This window comes from Dipteris shenzhenensis, chromosome 25 (genome assembly GCF_047967505.1).
Source record: "Dipteris shenzhenensis isolate YYH24624 ecotype China chromosome 25, Dip_SZ_1.0, whole genome shotgun sequence".
NCBI classification, from domain to species: domain Eukaryota; kingdom Viridiplantae; phylum Streptophyta; class Polypodiopsida; order Gleicheniales; family Dipteridaceae; genus Dipteris; species Dipteris shenzhenensis.
In genome coordinates this window covers 16,050,194-16,072,850 of record NC_141620.1, presented here as the reverse complement: position 1 = coordinate 16,072,850, position 22,657 = coordinate 16,050,194, and the positions used below count along the sequence as shown (strand labels likewise).

Below are 22,657 nucleotides of genomic sequence, written 5' to 3'. Positions count from 1 at the left end.
TCTTTCAAGGAGGTTACAAAAGTACGGGGGTAGATGTATAAAAAATATATCATTATTTAAAACTAAACATTATCATTAAAATTTAAAAAATCTTAAAGTAGTCCCATATCTAGGGTAGTCATAGGGTTGTAAATATTATTAAGGAATAAAAAAAGGGGGGGAAATAATAATGAAATAATTGTAACCAAATGAAGAGGGAATCAAGGACTTGTAAACAATCTAGGGCTCCTATGCATGGGAAAACAAGAAAATGGGGCGGCGGACATCCATGGTTTAGGGCAAGAATAATGACAAGGTTACTTTAGGGGGTGGGGGTTTCTGGGTTTGACTAGGTTAAGGGGAATAGGTTAGATTTTTGGCGAGGGATAGTTACGCAAGAGTAGTAACTAAGATTACAATCAAATTAAATTTCTTATTCAATAAGTCAAGGATAATAAATAGAGGGACTTAAAATTGAGAGAGAGAGAGAGAGAGAGAGAGAGAGAGAGAGAGAGAGAGAAAGGGGGGATGGCACATTGTAGATAAGATGATTTTTTAATTTAAATAAATAATTTAAAAAAGTAAAAATGAAATGAAGCAAGACCTGAATAAAAATAATACTGGGAAAAATATAAAGCTAATAAAATTATCAAGGGTAAGAAATAAAACATAAGGGGGGTTATTTTGAAAAAATGAGGGGTGCACTGTGCATGTGTGAGCAAAATTTATTGAGAAACATGTGTGTGTGTGTGTGTGTGTGTGACAAATTACAGATAAATTTTTGAAAAAACCACCACAAGGGAGGGGGGAAAGAACTTCAGAGTGAAAGATTTATCGAACAAAAATTCATACCAAATGGGAAGTATGTGTGTGTATGTGTGTGTGTGTGTGTGTGTGTGTGTGTGTTCTGATCTCTAAAGTAACCTAATACTCTCAAGGGCATCATGAACTAAAGAAGAACGCACCTGATGCTACACATGAATAAAATCATATGGATGGTGCACACATGCTACACATACCGTCACCGCATAAGTAGTGCACACAATGCTACCATGGATGTTTTTATCAAAGCTATGCCTATATATTAATATAAAATATTGGCGAAAGTTTATGAAGCCCATTTTTTTAGTTTCACAATATTGATATGATGTAGTCGTTTCTTGTATTTTTTCTTTTGAATTTTGAAGTAAAAGATGTAAATCCTGGCGAAACTTTAAATTTTTTTGCATAAAAGTTTCAAACCCTGGCGAATCTTTCAATTGTCTATTTTTATTAGGGCCTACAAACTTTCGACACCAATATAAAAGTTTAGCTTCTTAACGAAAGTAAGTCAAAAAATCATCCCATGAATGCTACACACTCATACAGGCACAGCCATATATCCAACCATGTAGGAGCACACATGCATCACTACAGAACAGCGAGCACACATGCATCAGCTGCGTGACAAAAATGCTGGATCTCATTAAACTAAATACTAAAGGATTAAATTATTGGGATAATTTCAATTCTCGTAACATCCCTCTTGCTTGAAATCGCAATTGCCCTCAATTGTGCAACAAAAAAGTAGTCAATAAATCAGGATACTGGCAAAAATATCGCTCGGGCATCCACTTAGCATCCTCAACGGGGTGGTTCTTAAATGTAAGAAGATAAATAGGATACGAGTTTCCACGTCTCATTTGAGTGATTTGTTAATCAATGATCTGGTCTGGCTCTAAGAGCTAGGTCTCTCCTTGAAGCAATGGTGCATTGTCTAAAATAGGTCAAACTAGTGGGTCTCCATGGAAAGGTTTTAGGAGGTGCACATGAAAAGAATTATGAATTTTCCAATCAGTTGGTAATTCGAGCCAATAGGCATTGTCATTAATGCGCTCCAAAACTTTAAAGGGACCATAGGATTTAGGGGCAAACTTAACTACAGGGTATGTCTCAATACCCTTAAGTTTGCGCTTCTCAATATGTAACATGATTAGGACACCTTTAGCAAATACAACTTTCCTTCTACCCTTGTTTGCACGTGCAGTACACACAGCTTAAGCATGCTCGATATTCTTTTTAACGGTAGCCAAAATGCTAGAGAAATCTTCATTAAATCGATCAACAGCCTCTACTTGGTGCTTAAGGCAGGTCAATGGAGTAGGAATGGTCTTTCCATAGACAATTTGGAATGGAGATTTGCCTGTAGCAGAGTGCTTAGTGTTGTTATAGGCAAATTGTAATATGTGTATAAATTTGTCCCAGTTGCTTGGTTGACCAGACACGTAAGCACGTAACATGTCACAAATAGTATTTTTTGTGACCTCGGTTTGCCATTAGACTCGGGATGAAAAGCAGTGGAAAAATCTAACTTCGTACCAAGATTGTCAAAGAGTGTGGTTCAGAAGTTACTACAAAATTTACTATCCCGGTCTGACACGATTACTTTTGGAAGGCCATGGTGTATAAAGATGTGCTTAATGAACAAATGAGCAACCTGAACTGCTATCAAGGTCTTCTTACAAGGAATAAAGTAAGCTTGCTTGCTAAATCTATCAATGATAGTCCAAATCATATCAAAACCTGAGCTAGTTGTAGGAAATCCAGTAATAAAGTCCATAGAAATCTGCTCCCATGGGCCATCAAGAATTGGTAAAGGCATAAGTAAACCTTGATATTTGCCCTTGTAGCTCTTGACTTTTTGACAAATAAGACATTGTGCAACAAAAGTTGCAACATCAACTTTAAGCTTAGGCCAGTAAAAATCTTGAATTACAGTCTGATACGTAGCGACGATGCCTCTATGTCCTATGTAGGGTGGCTGATGTACGTCTTCTAATACCAAGCGTCGAAATGGTGCAGTGACACACAAGCACTTTTCATAAAATAGATAGTCATTATGAATGGAATACGAGGCCATAGGGGTGCTATTAGCTTGCTTAATCTTATGACAAATTTTTTAAAAGTCTCAATCAGTAGGATAGTCCGCCTTCATAGGCTTGAAAGGGTCTCCCTCGATGACTGAGATATTATTTATGCTAGGTCTGGCATGGATTTATTATTTATCAAATAATAGGTTTTCTCTTTGTATGTTGCCAATAAGTTTTCATTTGGTATTCATTGAATCATTGCTGACTTGTATGGACTTATCAGTTATCCCCAATAGTAGATTTTATCTTTGTATGTTGCCAAGAATCATACGAAAAATAAGTAAGAACAATCTCTAATATGGTCATGTAGATTCAACCATTTCTAGTAAAAAACTATTGCTACTATAGCTTCAAAAAAAGTTCATCACAAGCATCGCTCGAACTCTGGGCTCGCTCGAACGCAGTCGCTCAATGTTTTGACTTACTCCATGATTTAGAGCAAGTAGTCGAGAGGAACATGAGAAACACTTGGATCTTCTTTTCTCTCTCTTATGTGAGAACCAACTGTATGCCAATCTAGAGAAAAGTTCTTTTTTCCAGCCTGAAATTGAATATCTTGGACACATTGTTTCAGCTGAAGGCATTCGAGTAGATCCCAAGAAGGTAGAAGTGATAGTAAACTGGCCACAACCTAAAGATATTCATGAGTTACGATCTTTTCTAGGTCTGTGTAGTTTCTCACAGATTTGTTAGAAATTTTGCACACAAGGCACATCCATTGACTGAACTATTGCGTAAGACTCGTGCTTTCTCTTGGGGTGAGCAGCACACTTTAGCCTTTCAACAACTTAAGGGTGTAATGATGCACACACTAGTTCTGACCATGCCAGACTCTATGAGACCCTTCTTTGTCATGGTTACTAATGCTAATGGATAGGGTTTTGGGGCTGTCCTCATGCAAGATAACCATCCAATTGCATTCAAGTCACATAAATTAAAACCAGTAGAGCTAAACTATTCCACATATGATAAAGAATTAGCCACTGTGGTGCATGCCCTTAAACTCTGGAAACACTATCTTATGGGTTCCGAGTTACTCATTAAGACTAATCACCAGAGTCTTAGACATCTCCTTACTCAGTCGATGATCTCGGATTTGCACATTAAATGGGCTGCCTTTATTGACAGCTTTAAACTGATGATCCAATATCAACCAGGCAAAGACAATGTAGTTGCCGATGCATTGAGCCGTCGACCTAGCATAAATAATATCTCAATCATCGAGGGAGACCCTTTCGAACCTATGAAGGCAGACTATCCTACTGATCAAGACTTTTCAAAAATTTGGCATAAGATTAAGCAAGCTAATAGCACCCCTATGGCCTCGTATTCCATTCATAATGACTATCTATTCTACGAAAAGTGCTTGTGTGTCACTACACCATTTTGATGCTTGGTACTAGAAGAGGTACATCAGCCACTCTACATGGGACATAGAGGCATTGCTGCTATGTATCAAATTGTAATTCAGGATAGTAAATTTTGTAGTAACTTCTGGACCGCACTCTTTGACAATCTTGGTATGAAGTTAGGTTTTTCCACTGCTTTTCATCCCGAGTCTAATGGCCAAACTGAGGCCACACAAAATACTATTTGTGACATGTTACGTGCTTACGTGTCTGGTCAGCCAAGCAACTGGGACAAATTTATACACATTACAATTTGCGTACAACAACACTAAGCACTCTGCTACAGGCAAATCTCCATTCTAAATTGTCTATGGAAAGACTATTCCTACTCCATTGACCCGCCTTAAGCACCAAGTAGAGGCTGCTAATCGATTTACTAAAGATTTCTCTAGCATTTTGGCTATTCTCAAAAAGAATATCAAGCATGCTCAAGCTGTGTATACTGCATGTGCAAATAAGGGTAGAAAGAAAGTTGTATTTGCTAAGGGTGACCTAGTCATGTTACATATTGAGAAGCGCGGACTTAAGAGTATTGAGACACACCCTATAGTTAAGTTTGCCCCTAAATCCTATGGTCCCTTTAAAGTTTTGGAGCACATTAATGACAATGCCTATCGGCTCAAATTACCACCCAATTGGGAAATTCATAATTCTTTTCATGTGCACCTCTTGAAACCTTTCCATGGAGACCCACCAGTTCGACCTATTTTAGATGATGCACCATTGCTTCAAGGAGAGACCTAGCTCTTAGAGCCAGACCAGATCATCAACAAATCACTCAAACGAGATGTGGAAACTTGTATCCTAATTATCTTCTTACATTTAAGAACCATCCCATTGAGGATACTAAGTGGATGCTCGAGCGATATTTTTGCCAGTACCCTAATTTATTGACTACTTTTTGTCACGCAATTGAGGGAAATTGCGATTTCAAGCAAGAGGGATGTTACGAGAATTGAAATTATCCCATTAATTTAATCCTTCAGTATTTAGTTTAGTGAGATCCAGCATTTTTGTTGCACAGGTGATGCATGTGTGCTCGCTATTCCATAGTGATGCATGTGTTCTCCTACATGGCTGGATGTACGGCTTTGGCTGTATGAGTGTGTAGCATTGTGTGCACCACTTACGCGATGACGATATGTGTAGCATGTGTGCACCATCCGTACGATTTTATTCATGTGTAGCATCAAGTGCACCATGAGATGGTATGCGTCGCATGTGTGCACCATTCATCTGTGATTTATTGAATTCACGTTGCTATAATACTGAAAGGTTGATTGATTGTGGTGATTAATTCCAAGATTATCTTATGCTTGAAATATTTCATTACCATTGATCGTGTGAATCTAGGGGAAGAGTAATTGATCGGACGATGGCATCTGGCAAGCATGATCCGCCATATTTTGGGCACGTACGCCCAACTCCAGTGATGCAGGGATGAATAAGGCTTATGCCTAATTTTTGATATTACAAAAGCTTATGTACATATTTGAATTTTGGAATATTAGTGGCTTGGCTAAGTGTATAAACTAAAGTTAGAAAATGCTTTATTTTTAGAAAAAGCCAGCTATTCTAGAAGGTGGATGGGCTTTTTGTAAAAGGGTGCATGGAGGAAAGCACAGAGGCCTTTGTATGATTTTTGCTCGGAAGCTTTTTGGGAAATATACATAAATACATAGGAGGTGGAAGGAGAGCACCACACCTATAGGGGGAGATTGTACCCAGCACGCTTGTTCTGTCTCTTCCGTTTGTGAGTTTTGAGAGTTTGCTATAAATCATGATATCATCAAAGAAAACTACCACAAAGTCTTGATAGGGTAGGAAGATACGATTCATCATCTGACTAAATGTGGCAGGTGCATTGGTCAATCCAAAAGGCATAACAAGAAATTCATAGTGACCAGTTTGGGTTCTAAAAGCAGCCTTGAAAATATCAGGCTCGATCACTCTCACTTGATGATATCCTGACTTAAGATCGATCTTGCTAAAGATTATGGATCCTCTCAACTTGTCGAGTAGATCATCAACTCTCAGAATGGGGTATCAATTTTTCACAATGATTTTATTTAAGGCACGATAATCGATACACATTCAAACAGTTTCCATTTTTCTTATTGACAAGGAGAACGGGTGCCCCAAATGGTGAGCTACTAGGTCGAATAAGGCCTCTAGCCAAAAGATCTTCGATTTGGAATTCAATCTCTTGCTGCTCAGTAGGATTGTGTCTATATGGTGATTTACACTGTGGTGCGCTACCTACGATAAGGTCAATCTTATGATCCTCAGCTCTAGATTGAGGTAGACCAGGGATAAGTCTTCCATAAAGTAGTCATCATAGGTAGCTAGAAAAGGATCCAAAGGCTCTTGCTTAGTTTTCTTAGCCTTTGGACTAGCCTCAATCTTATTGACCAACCAGATATGTCTTCTCACGTTTGTGCAAAGCTCTTTTAGCTTGGGTATGTGACAATATAGGCCAAGAGGGAAGATTCTTGTCACATTCTAGAGTCATAGTCTCAGTGCCTTGAGTCACAGTAATGGTGCATTCAAGATAATCAAGTTTGGCATTATGATCGACATGCCAAGGCATCCCTAGAATGAGATCTTGCTCATGCAAAGAAGCGACTAAGAAATCACATCTCTCAACTAATGGCCCTAAATTCACCTCAAGATCCTTAACCATTTGCAAACAATTATAATTCGATCCTTGAAAAGGTGATTTAACTTTATATTTTGTTTTGATGGTTGCGAGCCCTAACTTTTCAACTAAATGTTGCGAAATGAAATCATGGGTGCTTCCATCATCAAATAAGACATTATGTTCTTTTTCGTGCAATAGTGCAGTCATATGTAACAAAGAAGTATAAAAATAAGATGCACTTTTACCTGAATAACACTTACCTAAAGGGGTGTAGTTAGCATCTTCAGTGTCGTTGTCCTCATCCTCGCCCTCTTGCTTGAAAGATTTATCATGGGATCCATCATCAATGTAGTTGATCCGTGCGGAGTTGTTGCGCTGACTATTACCATTGGTATGTCCATTGGTTCTCCCTCCATTGCCTCCGTTGTTGTTGGTAGCATTCTTTGCTTGGGTACTTGTCTTATGTGTAGCAAGTGGATTCTTTGGGCATTCATAAGAGTAGTGTCCCTTCTCTTTGCATTCGTAACATGTGACAAGTTCTTTGGTTCTTCAATTAATACATGACTTAGTAGGTTTCCAATTAGACTTACCATCATATCTACCAACTTTACCTCTTACACCCTCCTGCTTGAAGTATGAAGTATGCTTCTTTGCTCAAGGGGTGCGAGTAGCAAAGCTTCTTCCTTGCTTTCTTTCTGATGCTGATTAAACTTATTTGCATTTTGAAATCTTGAAAGATTTGGTCTTCAAATTTATCTTCATCTAACTTCTTTTCTTTGTTTACCTCACCCTCAATTAGATCATCACTCTGCGATGCATTGTCACTTGTGGACTACAGAAAATCAACTTTCTTGTTGAAAAACACACTTGAATGAATGGGTTAGAATTATCTAAATCAAAAACTATTTTAGGTGGGTATAAACCATATACATGACTAACTCTCAGCCATCTAACATTAGTCAAATTAGTCCATTTGACCTGATTTTGAAGCTCCTCAAAACTACCAATGGGTAGACTACATTGTTGCTCCCAACTAGGTCTGCATTTTGGCATAGACTGAAACACACCCAATTGATATTCAAAATACGATCCAAGTTGATGAGATTTATGTCCATACATTTGTCTTAGAATACAGAATACCACTTGAGAAGAATCCATCTTTAGGTCACTCAAAACGAAAGCTAAATTTGCCTCCCGACATAGACATGGACTACATGATTCCTGTCTTTCTTGCATAGTGTGTGTATCCATTAAAGCATGAACTTGATTAGATACATCATCTTCATCTTCAAGAGAAAGTAGGAACTAATCCACCACTTCATCCTCTTCATTCATATGCTTATCATTGAAGCATAACACCTCATCCATAACATCATGTTGTCGTATGCTAGGATTCTTTTGCTTCAGCTCAACCTTATTAGCTACTTGAAAATACGCAAATAAAGTCATTAGCATCATGCATTGTCCCATACCTCTTATGGATTCAAGTACATCAGCATCTTGCAAACCATCGGGTCTTCTTAGTGTGAGGTTTAGGGATAGAGAGGGCTCCTCTTGGCTTCTCTCAAGCTGCACTTCTTCTTCTCCTCCTTGCATCATTACCTTCTCAACTCCTTCCGGTTGTCTTTGTGCTTGAGCAAATCCTTCCAACAAGGCATACTCATCCTCAAAGGACAATAGAAATTGCTGAATAACTGCACCTTCTTGATACATATGCTCATCAATAGGAACATCAGCCTCAAACACATCATGAGATGAACCATTATCTTCAACATTGGCATCAAACCTTTGGTACTCTTTTATCTTTGGTTGTTTATCCATTTGCTCATTGAACACAGAAAAAACATTCAGACTTAAGCTTTCTGCATACTCCTCAAGAGCTCCATCATCATCATCACACATGAAAGATGAGATCTTCAAATAATCAATTGCATAACTATCAAAAACAATATCAACTTCATGCTTTGACTTGCTTCAGAATTAGAAACATATCCCAAACTTTCTTTGTTGTAAGGGCTTCTATAGTTAGGCTTCTCAAATAATGCATTCGGATTGATCTTCTCTTGCTTCCACATCACATCAATAGCAAAAGTTGGTACAAATGCATAGCATGCACAATCATCATATGAATCTTCAATATTCTCAGTTTGGAATGACTTTTTGATATGATCTGATTTGAAACATCTGTAATTTGATTAGAAACTGAAATATTTGAATAAACACAGCAAATACCTTGAAAAGATCTGCAATCATCTTTATGAAAATTTGCATAACAATCCTTTGCATTATTAAGCAAAACTGAATATTCTGAAAGCTTATCCAAGAGCTTTGTGACTTTTCGGATTGGTTTTGCTTCACATAAAGCTAGAAATATTTTGTAGAACTTTTGCTCCAAAAGATCAGTGCAATACTTCCTTTGATGCCCATATTGCTTGCAATACTTGCACAAATACATATAGCAATCTTTCGGACTATGATCAACACTTCCACATAAATGACATTGCTTGCTCTGATTCATGCTTCAGCTTGTTCTGACTGTTTGCACCTTTATATCTCAATCCAAAGAAATTAGAGTTTGCATATCATCACCAATATTCTAGCATTATAGATCATTACCCCATTTAGGACAAGATCAGATCCATCTTCCTAATAAAAGTTGTATTTCAATCAAAAACTAGAACTCAATCCTCTTGGAATAGTTCAAATCATGAACCACAATCTTTTTGGAGTTGAGAGCCTTCATTGCAAGGATTGGACTTTGCCACCACCAAGATGAATCTCAGTCTGCTGACAAAAACTATGGCAGACTGCAACAAGGGAACCAGATTGTATTGTTTATTGACAAGTTTCTAAATTGCATATGCTGGTCTCTTGACAACTTCCTACATTTATACTTGTCCCATCTCTACAATATGTTGCTGTTGCCTTAATTATGTTTTCTTGATTCTCAAATTTCTTGATTGTCAAATAGGCCGACCAAGAAATAGTGCTGCCTAGAAATACTTGTCGTCAATCTTTGCAATAGTTAACTTTGCAGCCACAAGCAACCCTCATCTAAGAATTGGAATCTGAATTTGGAAATTGGACTTGTAGGGTAGACTTTTACAATCAAATTCTGAGACTATCAACACCATCCCTCCATCCAGTAAGCCACCAATGCAATAGATGGACATGAAGTTGCATAGACCCTCGAATTATTGCTAATCATCATATTGCCGAATCAAGCTTTGTGTGGCTTCATATGTTGGTCATTTTTACAGCTTTCCATACAAAAAACAAGCTTTGCTTTTCTTTCACATCATCAATCATCTTCAAGAAAGTTTATGGGTTGCCTTCTGCTTCATTCTAACCGCCTTTTATTGATGATTGCCTCATAAAAATAGATAGGTGTGGGACTAACTTTCATGGGTTGAAACCTCTATGACATAAATTGGTAATCTTCATATGGCGTACTCATTCTTCTTCACCAAACTACAACTAGTTGGTTGCAATCAGCGATGTCTTTAGGAATTTGTGATCCCATAGGCCAGATGTAATAATTGAAATCATAGATGACTTCTGTCAATTCTTTCACTTGGTGATGCTACAGAAAAAGGCCAATTTCTTCATCGGGAACAAACAATCTTTCTTCTTGACAAGGTGTTGCTTTTCCTTCTTCACATTACATGAAATTGACCACAACATGCTAACCGAAATCGACCTTCTTCCTTCTTCATGCTCTCTCTTGTCTTGGTCACGTTCTTGATTGCCTAGTCTATCCTAAGGCAATCATCTCCCTTCCGTCAAGTGCTGGATAGACATGTAGATCTCTAAGTGGCATCGCTGGATTCAGCTATCTTCACATTTTTAGAATTGGCGTTACTCGGAATCAAAGAAACTTCTCATCGCATCCTCCAAGACACGTCGCTAGCCAGACGAGCTACCAATCTCTTGCATGGGCATTTGTTGCTCGCTTCCTTTTTGAGTGTGTCGATGCTTCGCCATGCCTGTTGCTTGCTTTAGCGTAGGATTTGAAAGTCATAAGGTGCTCCAAGAGGCTCCAATCAGACAATCTTTCCATCCTCCTCTGTGTAAACACCTACAATTCTATGGATTCATTCTTCTCGAGACTATCTCTTCTAATGCATTCTTCCCTTAGAATTGATTGATTCTACATTTCCCAAGAGAGGCTAGAATAATCAAACCAACTGCAGGATCGCCAGTGTAATAGGTAGAGACTTATTCCAGAATTCTACCTATTAGATTACAAGAACTTAAGAACTGGAACAAAATTTCAGAAACTCAGAAATACAAGTAGAGGAGTCATTGTAATTCTGCATACGTGCAATCCATGATTGAGTACCTCAAGATAGAAGACTAAGGAAATTTATGGGCAGTTGGAACCTCAAGGATCCATTCACACCCCTTCACATCCCCCCATGTGACTATTCACTAACCTTATTCTAGGTGCCTAGTTATCCCCTCAGACTAGGTAAATTTTAATAGTGCAACTAATAAATTTTGTTAACAACATTAATGGTTCAGCAATGAAGCTCACATGTGTCATGATCGTAATTACAAAGTTTAATTATCATGGTACATTCCTACAAAAGATCTTATGTTCATTGTTGTTTTAAAGATAATGGATAAGATTTTATGTCATAATGCCTTTTTAATCTAAGTCTTTATAGCATAATGATGGAACTCATGGAAATGGAAGATCTTATTTGATGTCCTTATGTTGGTTTTATCCATGAATAATATAATCTCCAAAATTGTACTCTTTTCCATTGTAACATCCCTTAGCTCCTAGACAAATAGAGCCATGACGAAAATGCCTGTAGATGAGCTTTGCTAACAGAGTGTTCTTGACTTCATCTAGGGACGGAGGGGGGTTTCCCAACAAGGAAAAGTTCAGCTAGAAAGAGGATTATTCAAAGAGTTTTTAAACAAAAGAGGATAGTACAAGTGGTTTGTATACAAACCATCAACATTGTAGGTTAAATTTAAAGAGAATTATATTTTGCTTATTCTTTTGTTTTCATACAAAAGTATGACATTAAGTGATATTGATGGTATTATGGTTTGGTAGAGATCTTAGCATTGTTTAAAAATATACAAATAATGTAAATATTTTTTGCATTTCATTCATCCATTCTCCCATTCCATTTCATGAAGTATCCTACCTCCCTTTTGTTCTTTTCACGAAATCTACTCTTTCCATCCCTTTAGTTTCCCTCCCATCCTCTTATTTTGTTCCTTCCTTTTTGCTCCTCTTCCTCCTCCTCCTCCACTTTGTTCCTTTTTGTTCCTCCTCCTTCACTTTATTCGTTCCTTTCTCTTCGCATCTTTTTTAAATCAATAGAATGCCATCTTTAGATTCAATCCTACCATTTTTCCTTAAACATATTGAGGTATCTAAAAAGTCAAAATTTAGGCATGATTTATTCTTTTCATATAGATTACAAAGAAATAAAATACATCTTCACAGATATGAGCTAGTATTGTGTTAATGTACAAAAATTCTTAATATATAATATACTATAATAATATTCTTTATAGAGTTGTATAAAATAAGAGTGATGGCTAGTTGACTATGATCTACAATGAGTGAACAAAATGGGGATCATGATTCATGATACTACGATGCATTTGTGGCCCATGAGAATCAAATACGAATGGCAAAGAAATGATGGAATTTGATGATATTTGTTGACTAAGGGCCTTTTCCCACCTACTATTATGTTATATTAGTAACATAATAGTATGTTATGTTGTTGACTCAAGGAGTTTTCCCACCTACTATTCAAGGGTCCCTCTATATCTTATGTTTGTAACCTTAACATAATTGATCATTCAAGTGAATTAAAGTTAAACCCTAACAAACAATTTCACCTCCATTGGTACCCAATAAATTATGCACAAAGTGGTCTTAACAAGAAATTTTGGGTACCTTTATAGTGTGAACTCCATTCTTTGAGCTTACGGTCACAATATCGTCTTCTTTTGAAGGCCTTTCAAAGGTACCCATGTTGTTTAGTTTTGTTTTGGTATCGACCTTCAAAATTGCTCAACAAAAACCTTATTAAAAGTAGCATTCACACTGCCCACCTTTACTTTAAATTTTCTATGTTCAACTTGTTTCCGCAGGTCCACAAAGTACCTAATTCAAGTGGATTAATTTGTTAAGCATCTCTAACATGCCATTAAGAGATTGAACATAACTAGACCCTTGGAATCCCAATTTGAATGCACACTTTCATTAAATTTCTTAACGGGCCCTTCTTAAGTGGTTGTGGAAATAGGCCATAATCATGGCTTGAGGCCCTAAGTATTGCATTAGTCCTAAAATTATAGCTTTGAAAATAAGCAAAGTGGAGACTTGAGAATGGGAACACTAGCCATGATTTGTAAAAGGAAGCATAATTAAATAATTGTTTTCGTACAAAATCTCTAGAGATATGGTCCCACACACACGTGCGCGCGCACATAATTTAGTGAGATTTTGGCACCTCAAAGGCAACAAGTAGGCATGAAGCTAACAAAGACATTTCCATGCCATAGGATGGATATGGTTGGTGAAGGAAGTCTAACAATGTGATGATTCTTTATCATTTCCAAAAACATCACAAATTACTCATGTACTTGACTTACCCCCACAATTGGTGCACTCACCATTTGTTGAGCATAAACCTCACACATGAGAGGAAAAGCTAACCTCTCTTAAGGGGTGTATCCTTACCTCTCATGTGCGTGGCTCTAAACATTTGAAGGGCTCTTACAAAAGTAATTATGAGTGGCTCTAACAAAGCTGAAATTTTCTCATTAAGAACTAAAGGGCTCTTATAAAAGTTATTATGAATTTCAACCAACAGGACTAAATGTGTTACATTATATGTTGTGAGAAATTTATTTAATTAAATATTTTAACATGAATGACAAAGAAATGCAACCTCTAAGCAAAGATGAGGCATGCCGTAATCTAAGGGTAGGTCTTGAGACTCGTGATTTGGGATGTTGGATTGATAAGTCTTAAATGTTCAAATACTTAGGTCTAACTTACCATCACCCATCCAATTACTTCTTGTGGGGATAGATTCCACTTTGTATGGCTTGTCTTAAGGGCAAGTATGGGCTCTCAAGTAGAACAATCACGTGAACCCATTGGGATTTACACTTTCTAGATATAAATGAATCTAGATCTCATCAATAACTAGCAAGGACCCCCATGGGACAATCTTAAGATTATTTTATCATTTGATTAGAGGTCAATATACTTCAAGCACATGCTGGAGACACCCATGCGATAAGGCACATCTGTGAAGGGGGCACCCATGCGATAAGGCACACAAGTTAAAACAAGGTATGGGGATGTGTGGATAAGATATGTGAGCAAAAGATATAAAACTAGAAAAAATGCAAAGGAAAGAGAGGAAAGATTGCTGAAGAACTTCCCAACAAAAGTGGACGCGTGGGGCATAGGGGGGTGGAGACCGATAATGCAAAAAGGGTAGGGAAAAAGAGAGGAAAGGTTGGTGAAGGAATTCCTTTAAAAACATGACGTTACGTGGGGGGAGGAATATACTTGAATTTTCTCAAAGAGATGCAAAGAGAGAAAGGGTCCCATTATATTTCACGTATGAGCCTCTTGTGCTCATAGTTGAGGTCAGCTTGGCCTTTGTAAAGAGAATTGCACTCACATAAAGTGAAGCGCATGCAAAAGTGTAAAGTTAGTGGGTGAGTAAAACAAATGAGAAAATGGTTCATAAAGTAGTAGTTTTAAATAATTCTTGTAATAGTAAAAAATGGTAGCTTTAAAGAATTCTTGTAAACAAATTGATAAACTTTTTACATATTCACAAATTTGGTCTCTAACTTCATTTTCACAAAATGAATCATTATGCGCAAATGCAACCTAGTCAAGCATAGAATTGAATTTAAGTGGTTAATGTGACATTACGAAGTGTAATGCAACCTATGGAGGATTTTGTTTGTTAAAACTCCTTGGGAAATGAATGCAATCCTAAGATCAAGTGAAGGAAGCTTTGCTTACATCTAGGTGCATGGAAGAGGTGTACTATCTATTGCGTATTTTTTAAGGTTAATTTCTTGTTTAGGGCAAATAGTACATTGTGGAAGCAAATTCTAGGCATTGGCATAGGGGCTACAATATTTTCGAAGAGGCTATTGTGCAGAACCACACGATCACATGGATTCTGTCACCTTAACTTATTTAGGCGAAGAGTACAGTATCGAAACATATTCTAGGCATAAGCATGTGGGCTACAACTAAGGGCCAAGTCACATGGGAAAAGGAATGTGCTCCCTCCCCAACAAGAAGTGCAAGGCGCAATGAAGTTCAAGCCCCCTCTTTTCTAATGGCCTATTGTGCACAAAACTATGGAGCCGCAGGGATTTCCCACTTACTTAGTTGAAGGGTCAGCCCACTCGCCATACTATATAGTAATCTTATGGCTTATAACTTAAGCATAGATGAAAGTTTGGGATCACATCTAGAAATTTTTTTATTGTTAATATTATTATTAATTCCCACACACACAAAGGGCACATCCACTTGTGGCCTACACTAACAGGCAACAAGGGGCTACCTGAGGGAATTGAATGTTGATAGCTTGGGCCGGCGAAATGGCCTATGTTGACAAGTAACAAGGGGCTTTCCGAGGGAATAGAATGTAGGCATCCAGCTTGGGTGGGTGCACTACAAATCAACAGCATTTGTGGGGGGTGATGTGCTTGTACTTGAAAACTTGCAACAAGCCCACATTCAACCTGAAACCTGCCAAGAACCGATGATAGGATTGGTTGGGAGCCTTGTAGCGCTAAAATGCTTGGCTGGAGAGAGGATAAAACCATCTCTAGTGGGGCGATGAAGCGCTCACTCTAGGCATGGCAAGCATGTAGTGGAAACAAGCATGGCTTTTGCATTTTGTGGCATTCCTACTCACATGGTAGTGAGTAGTAAGTTGTCGATGCTATGCAAAATGCTAAGGTAGTTTAGAAGGAAGGGAGTGAAATTTGCAATCGATGAATGGCTCCCTAGCTTGAGTAAACTTGCCCCAATTGTGACTTGGTAGTTGTCTTCGCTATGGTTATGAGCTTGTGCACACATGTTGGAGTGGTTCACCTATGTCCCAATTGGAGGGGGATTTTCGTCATTGGAAAGGACTACGATGACTGGCAGCGCTACCTGCTGTGCTAATGACTAGTTGTTAATCGTGCATGGGTGCTCTCGTTGGCACCCTGCACAGGTGCTTCTTGGCACCCCCAAGGCCCATGAAGGCATCGGATGCGCTCTCTTGATTAAAGCGTGTGGACACAAACAAGGCATAGTGAGCTCCACTCATGGGTTGTTGATCGTGCATGGGTGCTCTGCTTGGCAACCTTGATGCCCATCAAGGCATCGGTATGCGCTCTCTGGATGGACAGAAACAAGGCTCCGCTCATGGGTTATTGATCATGCATGGGTGCTCTCTTTGGCAGCCCCGATGCCCATCAAGGCATCAAAGGGTGCATCTGTGCGCTCTCTGGGGTGAAGCGTGTGGACATAAACAAGGCTCCGCTCATGGGTTGTTGATAGTGCATGGGTGCTCTCTTTGGCACCCCCGATGCCCATGAGTGCAAGTATGGGCTCTTTAGATTGAAGTGTGTGGACACAAACATGGGTTGTTGATCGTGCATTTGGCACCAGAGTTCATAGAAAACCTGCAAACTATATACAATGAACCTGTAACATTTTCATTTTCACCTGTAACAAATATTTTCTCAATTTTGTAAAATCTACAAAATTTTAGGCAATTTAGTTATATTTTAGCTAAAAAGTAAGAAAAACCTTCAAAATGTGAAACCCCAAGATTGGTGATGTGTGGAGAAATGTGAGTTGTTGAGAAAAATGTTGTGTGTGAAAACTCTTATTAGTGTGGAGTCAGAGGTTGCTTGAGCCAAGGTCTCCCTTAGTGCTGACTGATGTTCCTCCGTTCCTGAGTCCACAGGGGGATGGCGGCGGCCTCCTGTTGACGCTCTCACTCGCACCCCCTTCAACCTGACACCCCGCAGATCGCTGGACCCCTCCGTAGATGCTGCCCGTTTGACCCTAACGCTTGCATTCAAGTAGAGAATCGTATCCCGTGTGGGAGATCGTCCATACAGGAACACCTTTTGTGGAGGCGGGACCCGGTCGCGGGGCGATCGGGGGAAGCATGCCCGGAGAAATATTTTTTGCGTATATCTGGAGAGCCTGCACGGGAGGCAGCACTATCTGGAGATGTGAGCCCGGAGGTGGGGTTTAAGGGCGGAAAAGCAGAGAGAGAGAGAGAAAGAAAGAGGGGAAGGCAGGCGGGACGTGATAGGAATGGGGGAAAAGGGGAAGAAGGAAGAAGGAGCGAGGCAAGGGGGGCGAAGGTGCGAGGAAGAAGACGAAGTCAGTGGGAAACAGTTGAAGAGACCGGGAAGGGCGACAGGCGAGGTCAAGAGGAGTAGAAAAAGCTGAAGCACGGCAGAAGAGCACGAAGTACCGAGGACATAACTCCTTCGTCGATCGTCGCATATATCAACTCGGAGAATTGCTTCCGAGCTCCATAGATAGACGACGCGAGAGACGCCATCGACGAGAGCAGTAGCAGTGTAGCCTGTAGCTTGTAAGATATCCTGATCCGTCGTCTTCTTTCGCCCTCCAGGCCTCGCCTCCCTACACCCTTGCTCGTCGTTTCTCCTCTGTTTGCTTGCTTCGATCGTCTTCCTCCTTCGTCTGTTTGCATGCTTTGATCTTCATGCTCGTTTTCCTCGTCTGAGTACCTCTGAGGAAGGTCTGTCCCCGTAGATGTATCCGACTGATGTCTGTCTCTCTCTACTTTACTCCCCTCCAAGAGAGCCATGCCATGTTTTCGGGTCCAATACAGTCCAGGAATGCATGGCGGGCGAAGATGGCGAGGATCCAGATGAGGAAAACAGGGAGAGAGGGCGCGAGAGAGAGAGAGAGGCTCGCAATCGCCCTATAGCATCCCTCTATTGTGACGGTTGTGCTCGCTTGAGAGAGAGAGAGAGAGAGAGAGGATCGCCATTCGCCCTCGCCCTGTAGCATCCCTCTGTGGTGTGCGTTGTGTTGGTTTGCGAGAGAGACAGCATCCCTCTGTTGTGGGTTGTGTTGGTTTGCGAGATCGAGCGAGAGAGAGGGGGATCGCCATCAACATGCCTCGCGCTGTAGCATCCCTCTGTTTTGTGGGTTGTGTTGTGAGAGAAAGAGAGAGAGAATCGCCATCGCCATCGCCGTGGAGCATCCCTCTGTTGTGTGGGTTGTCTTCGTTTTCCTCGCACCATCCCACCTACACACAATTCTGCTTTGCTTTGATCACCCACTTCACCCATGCTTTCTGCTCCTCTTCCTCTTCTGGGCTCTTCTAGCTCCCTCCTTGCCATCTTCTACGCATTTGCTCCTCCTTTCACTCCTCTGCTCTTCTGGTGTTGCCTTTCTTATTACACCCAACATTATTCGTTACCTCCCTCGGCTTTTGCCTTATACTCCCATTACCCACTGTCTCCAGTACTCTTCCCCTCGTTTTTCCATCTTATGGACTCTCCGCGCATAGCCATTTCTCCCTATATTCCGTGTACGTCTCCAGTTCTTATCTCGCCTTGAAGCCTTCATGTCTGATAGTCCGTTTGTCTGCAATTGTTCCGTTCTCCCGGAAATTATTTGCGTCTATGGCTTCTCTTTGATCTTGTTTCATCGGGGTTTCAAGTTGCTGATGATTTTGAGCGTGATCATGTCAGGTGCAGAAACGTTCGGCTTGAAAAAACATGTGCGGCGTTCCTGACCATGCAAATTCCGTGGGAGAATGTGCAATCAACGCTTGTTTAGTCTCTGACGGAGGCATGAAGTTCAAGATGGTTGACACGGGGGGGAACCTGGAGTCAGCTTTTTGCTTACTAGAGTTGGCCGCCAATAATGATCTAGCAGGATTTAAAACGGCCGTGGAAGAGCATGGTGCCAAAGTGGAAGACTCTGGGAGGTGGTATTACCGGCAACATGTATCAAACCAGATGGTTTGGAGTGAGAGGACACCAGCAATGATTGCTTCCTTGTATGGGAGCTTGGATGTGTTGAGGTACACTCTGAATCATATTGCTATGTATGGGGGAAATATAAACAAGGGGTGCGGGTCAGACGGAAGCACTGCCTTACACTGTGCCGTTGCAGGTGGCTCCACATATGTGTTGCACACTGTGAGTCTTCTAGTCAGGAACGGTGCAGATCCCACTGTAGTGGATGCCCAGGGCCTGCGTCCTTCTGATGTGATAAAGGTTTCTCCTAAGCTTCCCCTACTGAAGCTTACTGTAGAGAAAATTCTTAATGGTTCACTTGAGTTTGGCTTGCCCCTTGAAAGAGGGTTGTGCTCTACTGGGTCTGCTCTCCTTGAATTGGATGTTTGTCACTCGGGTTCAGATTTTTCTCACCTTGAAGCAGCAGCTGATGATATGATTGGCCTGGACTTGGTTGATGATACTGGTGATGTCGACCCCATCTTATCTTCATCTTTTTCATCATCTCTGAGTGCTTCTACTTTTTCTCCATTTTCCTCATCTCCAGCGTCTTCTCCCAAGTCACCTGGTATTAGCTCCATGAAAGCCTTAATTGACACTCCTGAAAAAATGAGAGAGTATATTGTTGATCCTACGCTTCCGGATATCAAGAATATTATTTATTCAACGGATGAATTCAGGATGTTTTCTTTTAAAGTGCGTCCCTGTTCAAGGGCTTACTCTCACGATTGGACAGAGTGTCCATTTGTACACCCAGGAGAAAATGCCAGGCGGAGAGATCCGAGGAGGTACCATTACAGTTGTGTTCCCTGCCCAGACTTTCGCAAAGGTGCTTGTAGACGTGGGGATGCCTGTGAGTATGCACATGGCGTTTTTGAGTGTTGGTTGCATCCTGCGCAGTACCGCACCCGTCTCTGCAAGGATGGTACTAGCTGTGCCAGAAGGGTCTGCTTTTTTGCCCACACTACTGAGGAGCTCCGGCCACTGTATGTCTCAACTGGGTCTGGTATACCATCTCCTAGAACCACCATGACTATGGATGCAATTTCAACGAGTCCACCCCTTTGCCCAGTATCTCCATCTTCCATTCTCGCCGTGCCCCCCTTTTCACCCTCAAATTTGCCTCAGACTTGTCCTTCTACTCCTCTGATGTCACCTTTATCTATGAATTCTCTGAGTGGTACTTGGACTCAACCAAGTGTGCCCACCTTGCACCTTCCAGGAGTCGGTCATCAGGCTAGTCGGCTGAGAGCAGCTGTAAATGCTAGGGACATTGCATTGGAGGAATTGAGCAGGCCGTCTGATTTTGAGGGACAGTTAATCAGTGAGATTGCCTCTCTTTCAACTCAAGCCAGATTGAATGCAGCTGTTGCTACCTCTGGTTGTGGCACCACCCCTATTAGAGCAGGAAAGTACCGGAACATTGGTCTGAATGTTAGTCCTACCAATTTGGAGGACCTATTTGCCTCCAATGTTTTAACTTCTCCAAGGTCTCCATTGCAGGCATCTTTGCAGACACAATTTGGCACTCATGGACAGAGTCACAAAACTACACATCCTCAGTTTCAGGGTCCGTTACAGTCACAGAGAGAAGATGAGGTCCTTTTTGCCTCTTGTATGCAAATGCAATCTCAGAAGAGTGTGTCGGGGTCTCCACTGCAAGGACAGTTCCTATCGCAGTCTGCTGAGCAGCCATCGTTCAGGTTGGGCCCTCTGAGAAACAGACCTTGTATCGAGTCAGAAGTGCCTCTACAGGCTAGCAAGGGATCTCTTTTATCTCCTGTTGGAGTAGCAGCCCATGCAGTACTAGCTCAGCAAGACAAGAGAAGCCACAGCTCAAAGCATTTGGGGGTATTGTCTGATTGGGGCTCTCCAACAGGGAAACTGGAATGGAGTATACATGGAGACGATCTCTCTAAGTTCAGAAAGTCTGCATCCTTTGAATTTAAAACTGTGGAGGAACCAGACTTCTCTTGGGTTCAGAAATTGGTTAAGGATGGACCTTTTGATGGTGACTTAAATTCAAGTATGTCTTCTATTGAGATGGCTTGCAATGGATCAGCAGACATGGTCGATCATTCAATACTGGGATCCTGGATAGAACAGTTACAACTGGATCAAACTGTTGCTTGAGGTGAAGCTACGAGTCTTTTCTCGGTTTTTTACCCCTTTTAGTGGGGCACGGGCATGCGCTTCACCTTTTTCATTTATATACCAAATTTATTAAGTAACAGCACACTAGGGTAGTACTAAGCATTGGGGGTAAACAGAATGGGTATTGGGTGGTCCTTGAAAGACTTGGTGAAGGGAAGGGAAATCCTTCAGTTTATTCTGTGGCTGTGCTCAGTAAATCTCTTGGCACAAACTACAAAAATCATCCTGACACCATCTTCAAGCATCCTTGAAATGCAGAGTGTAGCAGGAATTTTATTTCTTGATTTCCAGGGGAGTCAGAAGTGTATCTCCTGTCATTACATGTAAGGACTAGCTTTAAGACACAGAACTGAAATTTCAGGGGAGTTGCGGAAGCCTCTTTCCTGTCATAAAATTTCATGAAAGATCTGGCAATAAGTTCTATATTGAAGGCAACAGAATTGCAGGGTTCCAGCAATTGAACAAGGGAACCTTAACTTCTAGCTTAGGTGACCTGGGCCTCCACAAGGATGAACCAGCCGCAAGAAACCTTGCCGTTGGTTGGCCTGGTCTTACAGAGTTGCTAGGTGGCGAATTCAATGTCACTTTTGTTAAGCATCAACATTATTGATAACTTTTGTTGTAAACCTTTGCAAGGTTCCAATTTGCCAATTGCATGCATGTGTTTGAACCTCCAACAAGGTGCATTACTGAGTTATGTGCTGATTTGCTCAAGCAGGCAGAGGTTTGCACTCTGGTACAAATTGTAGTGTTGGCATAGGTAGACAGGAGTAACGTTGTGGCTCAGCGTATCATCTGATATTAGGTGTCTGAATATGCTGTTAATGTTTTGAAACTTTTCTGCTGAGCAAGTTAGGGAAGCGGGAGTGTCCAACTCATTCATGGCCTTGCAATCATCTTTCAGTGCAATACCAGCATTAGAATACACGCAGTTCTGCTTGCTTTGCAGGCTTGAATGAACGCTCCAGGTATTTCAAATTTGAACGGAGAGGGGAGTGATGTAGGTCTTACAGAGTTGTTTTGAATCTTTGCAAGATTGTAATTTGCTAACTCCCAACAATGTGTACTACTTAGTCACCTGCTTACTTACTCGAGCAAGCCTGGGTTTGTTAGATGAATGTGTTGGCCCTTCTGATGATGCACAGGAACTGTTCAAGGATCATGCTAGTCTTTGCCCACCCAATGCCTACCTTTACTCTAGCATTGCCACTCCCTGTAACTTAGTCTAGCCTACAGCCAGCTAGTTTAGGTCTAGTTCAACAGCCTCGTAATCAAAGCTTTTGCAGAGAAAATCTCTCTCTCTCTCTCTCTCTCTCTCTCTCTCTCTCTCTCTCACACACACACACATACACACAGAGCACTAGGGCCCAGAACCCTGAAGGATTTTATTTACCAGAAAATGTGTTTTACAAGCTTCAGCTCAAGGCTGAGATACAAAACGTATATACATCCTTTTTACAAAGAGCTCACAAGCTCATTCTTTCTTGGCAACATGTCACTTGTCCAAATGCTAGACAAACTTTAATTAC

At 40.7% G+C, this 22,657-nt stretch overlaps 1 protein-coding gene across 2 annotated transcripts; it reads left to right on the top strand.

Moving 5' to 3' along the window:
- The first annotated feature begins 17,231 nt into the window (after positions 1–17,231).
- LOC147885512 (zinc finger CCCH domain-containing protein 30-like) lies at positions 17,232–21,807 on the top strand. 2 transcript variants are annotated; one of them, XM_087396083.1, is made up of 2 exons: positions 17,232–17,572; positions 18,705–21,807. In XM_087396083.1, exon 2 carries the CDS (start codon positions 18,732–18,734, stop codon positions 21,105–21,107), a length of 2,376 nt encoding a protein of 791 aa, XP_087252209.1. In that variant the 5' UTR covers positions 17,232–17,572; positions 18,705–18,731; the 3' UTR covers positions 21,108–21,807. The 2 variants fall into 2 exon arrangements, with proteins under 2 accessions (XP_087252209.1, XP_087252210.1); XM_087396084.1 differs by lacking the exon at positions 17,232–17,572 and adding an exon at positions 18,014–18,541.
- Positions 21,808–22,657: the final 850 nt, after the last annotated feature.

What these genes read in the sequence shown, in the direction of transcription:
- LOC147885512 (XM_087396083.1), top strand. Translation starts at nt 18,732, where the DNA reads ATGTGCGGCGTTCCTGACCATGCAAATTCCGTGGGAGAATGTGCAATC.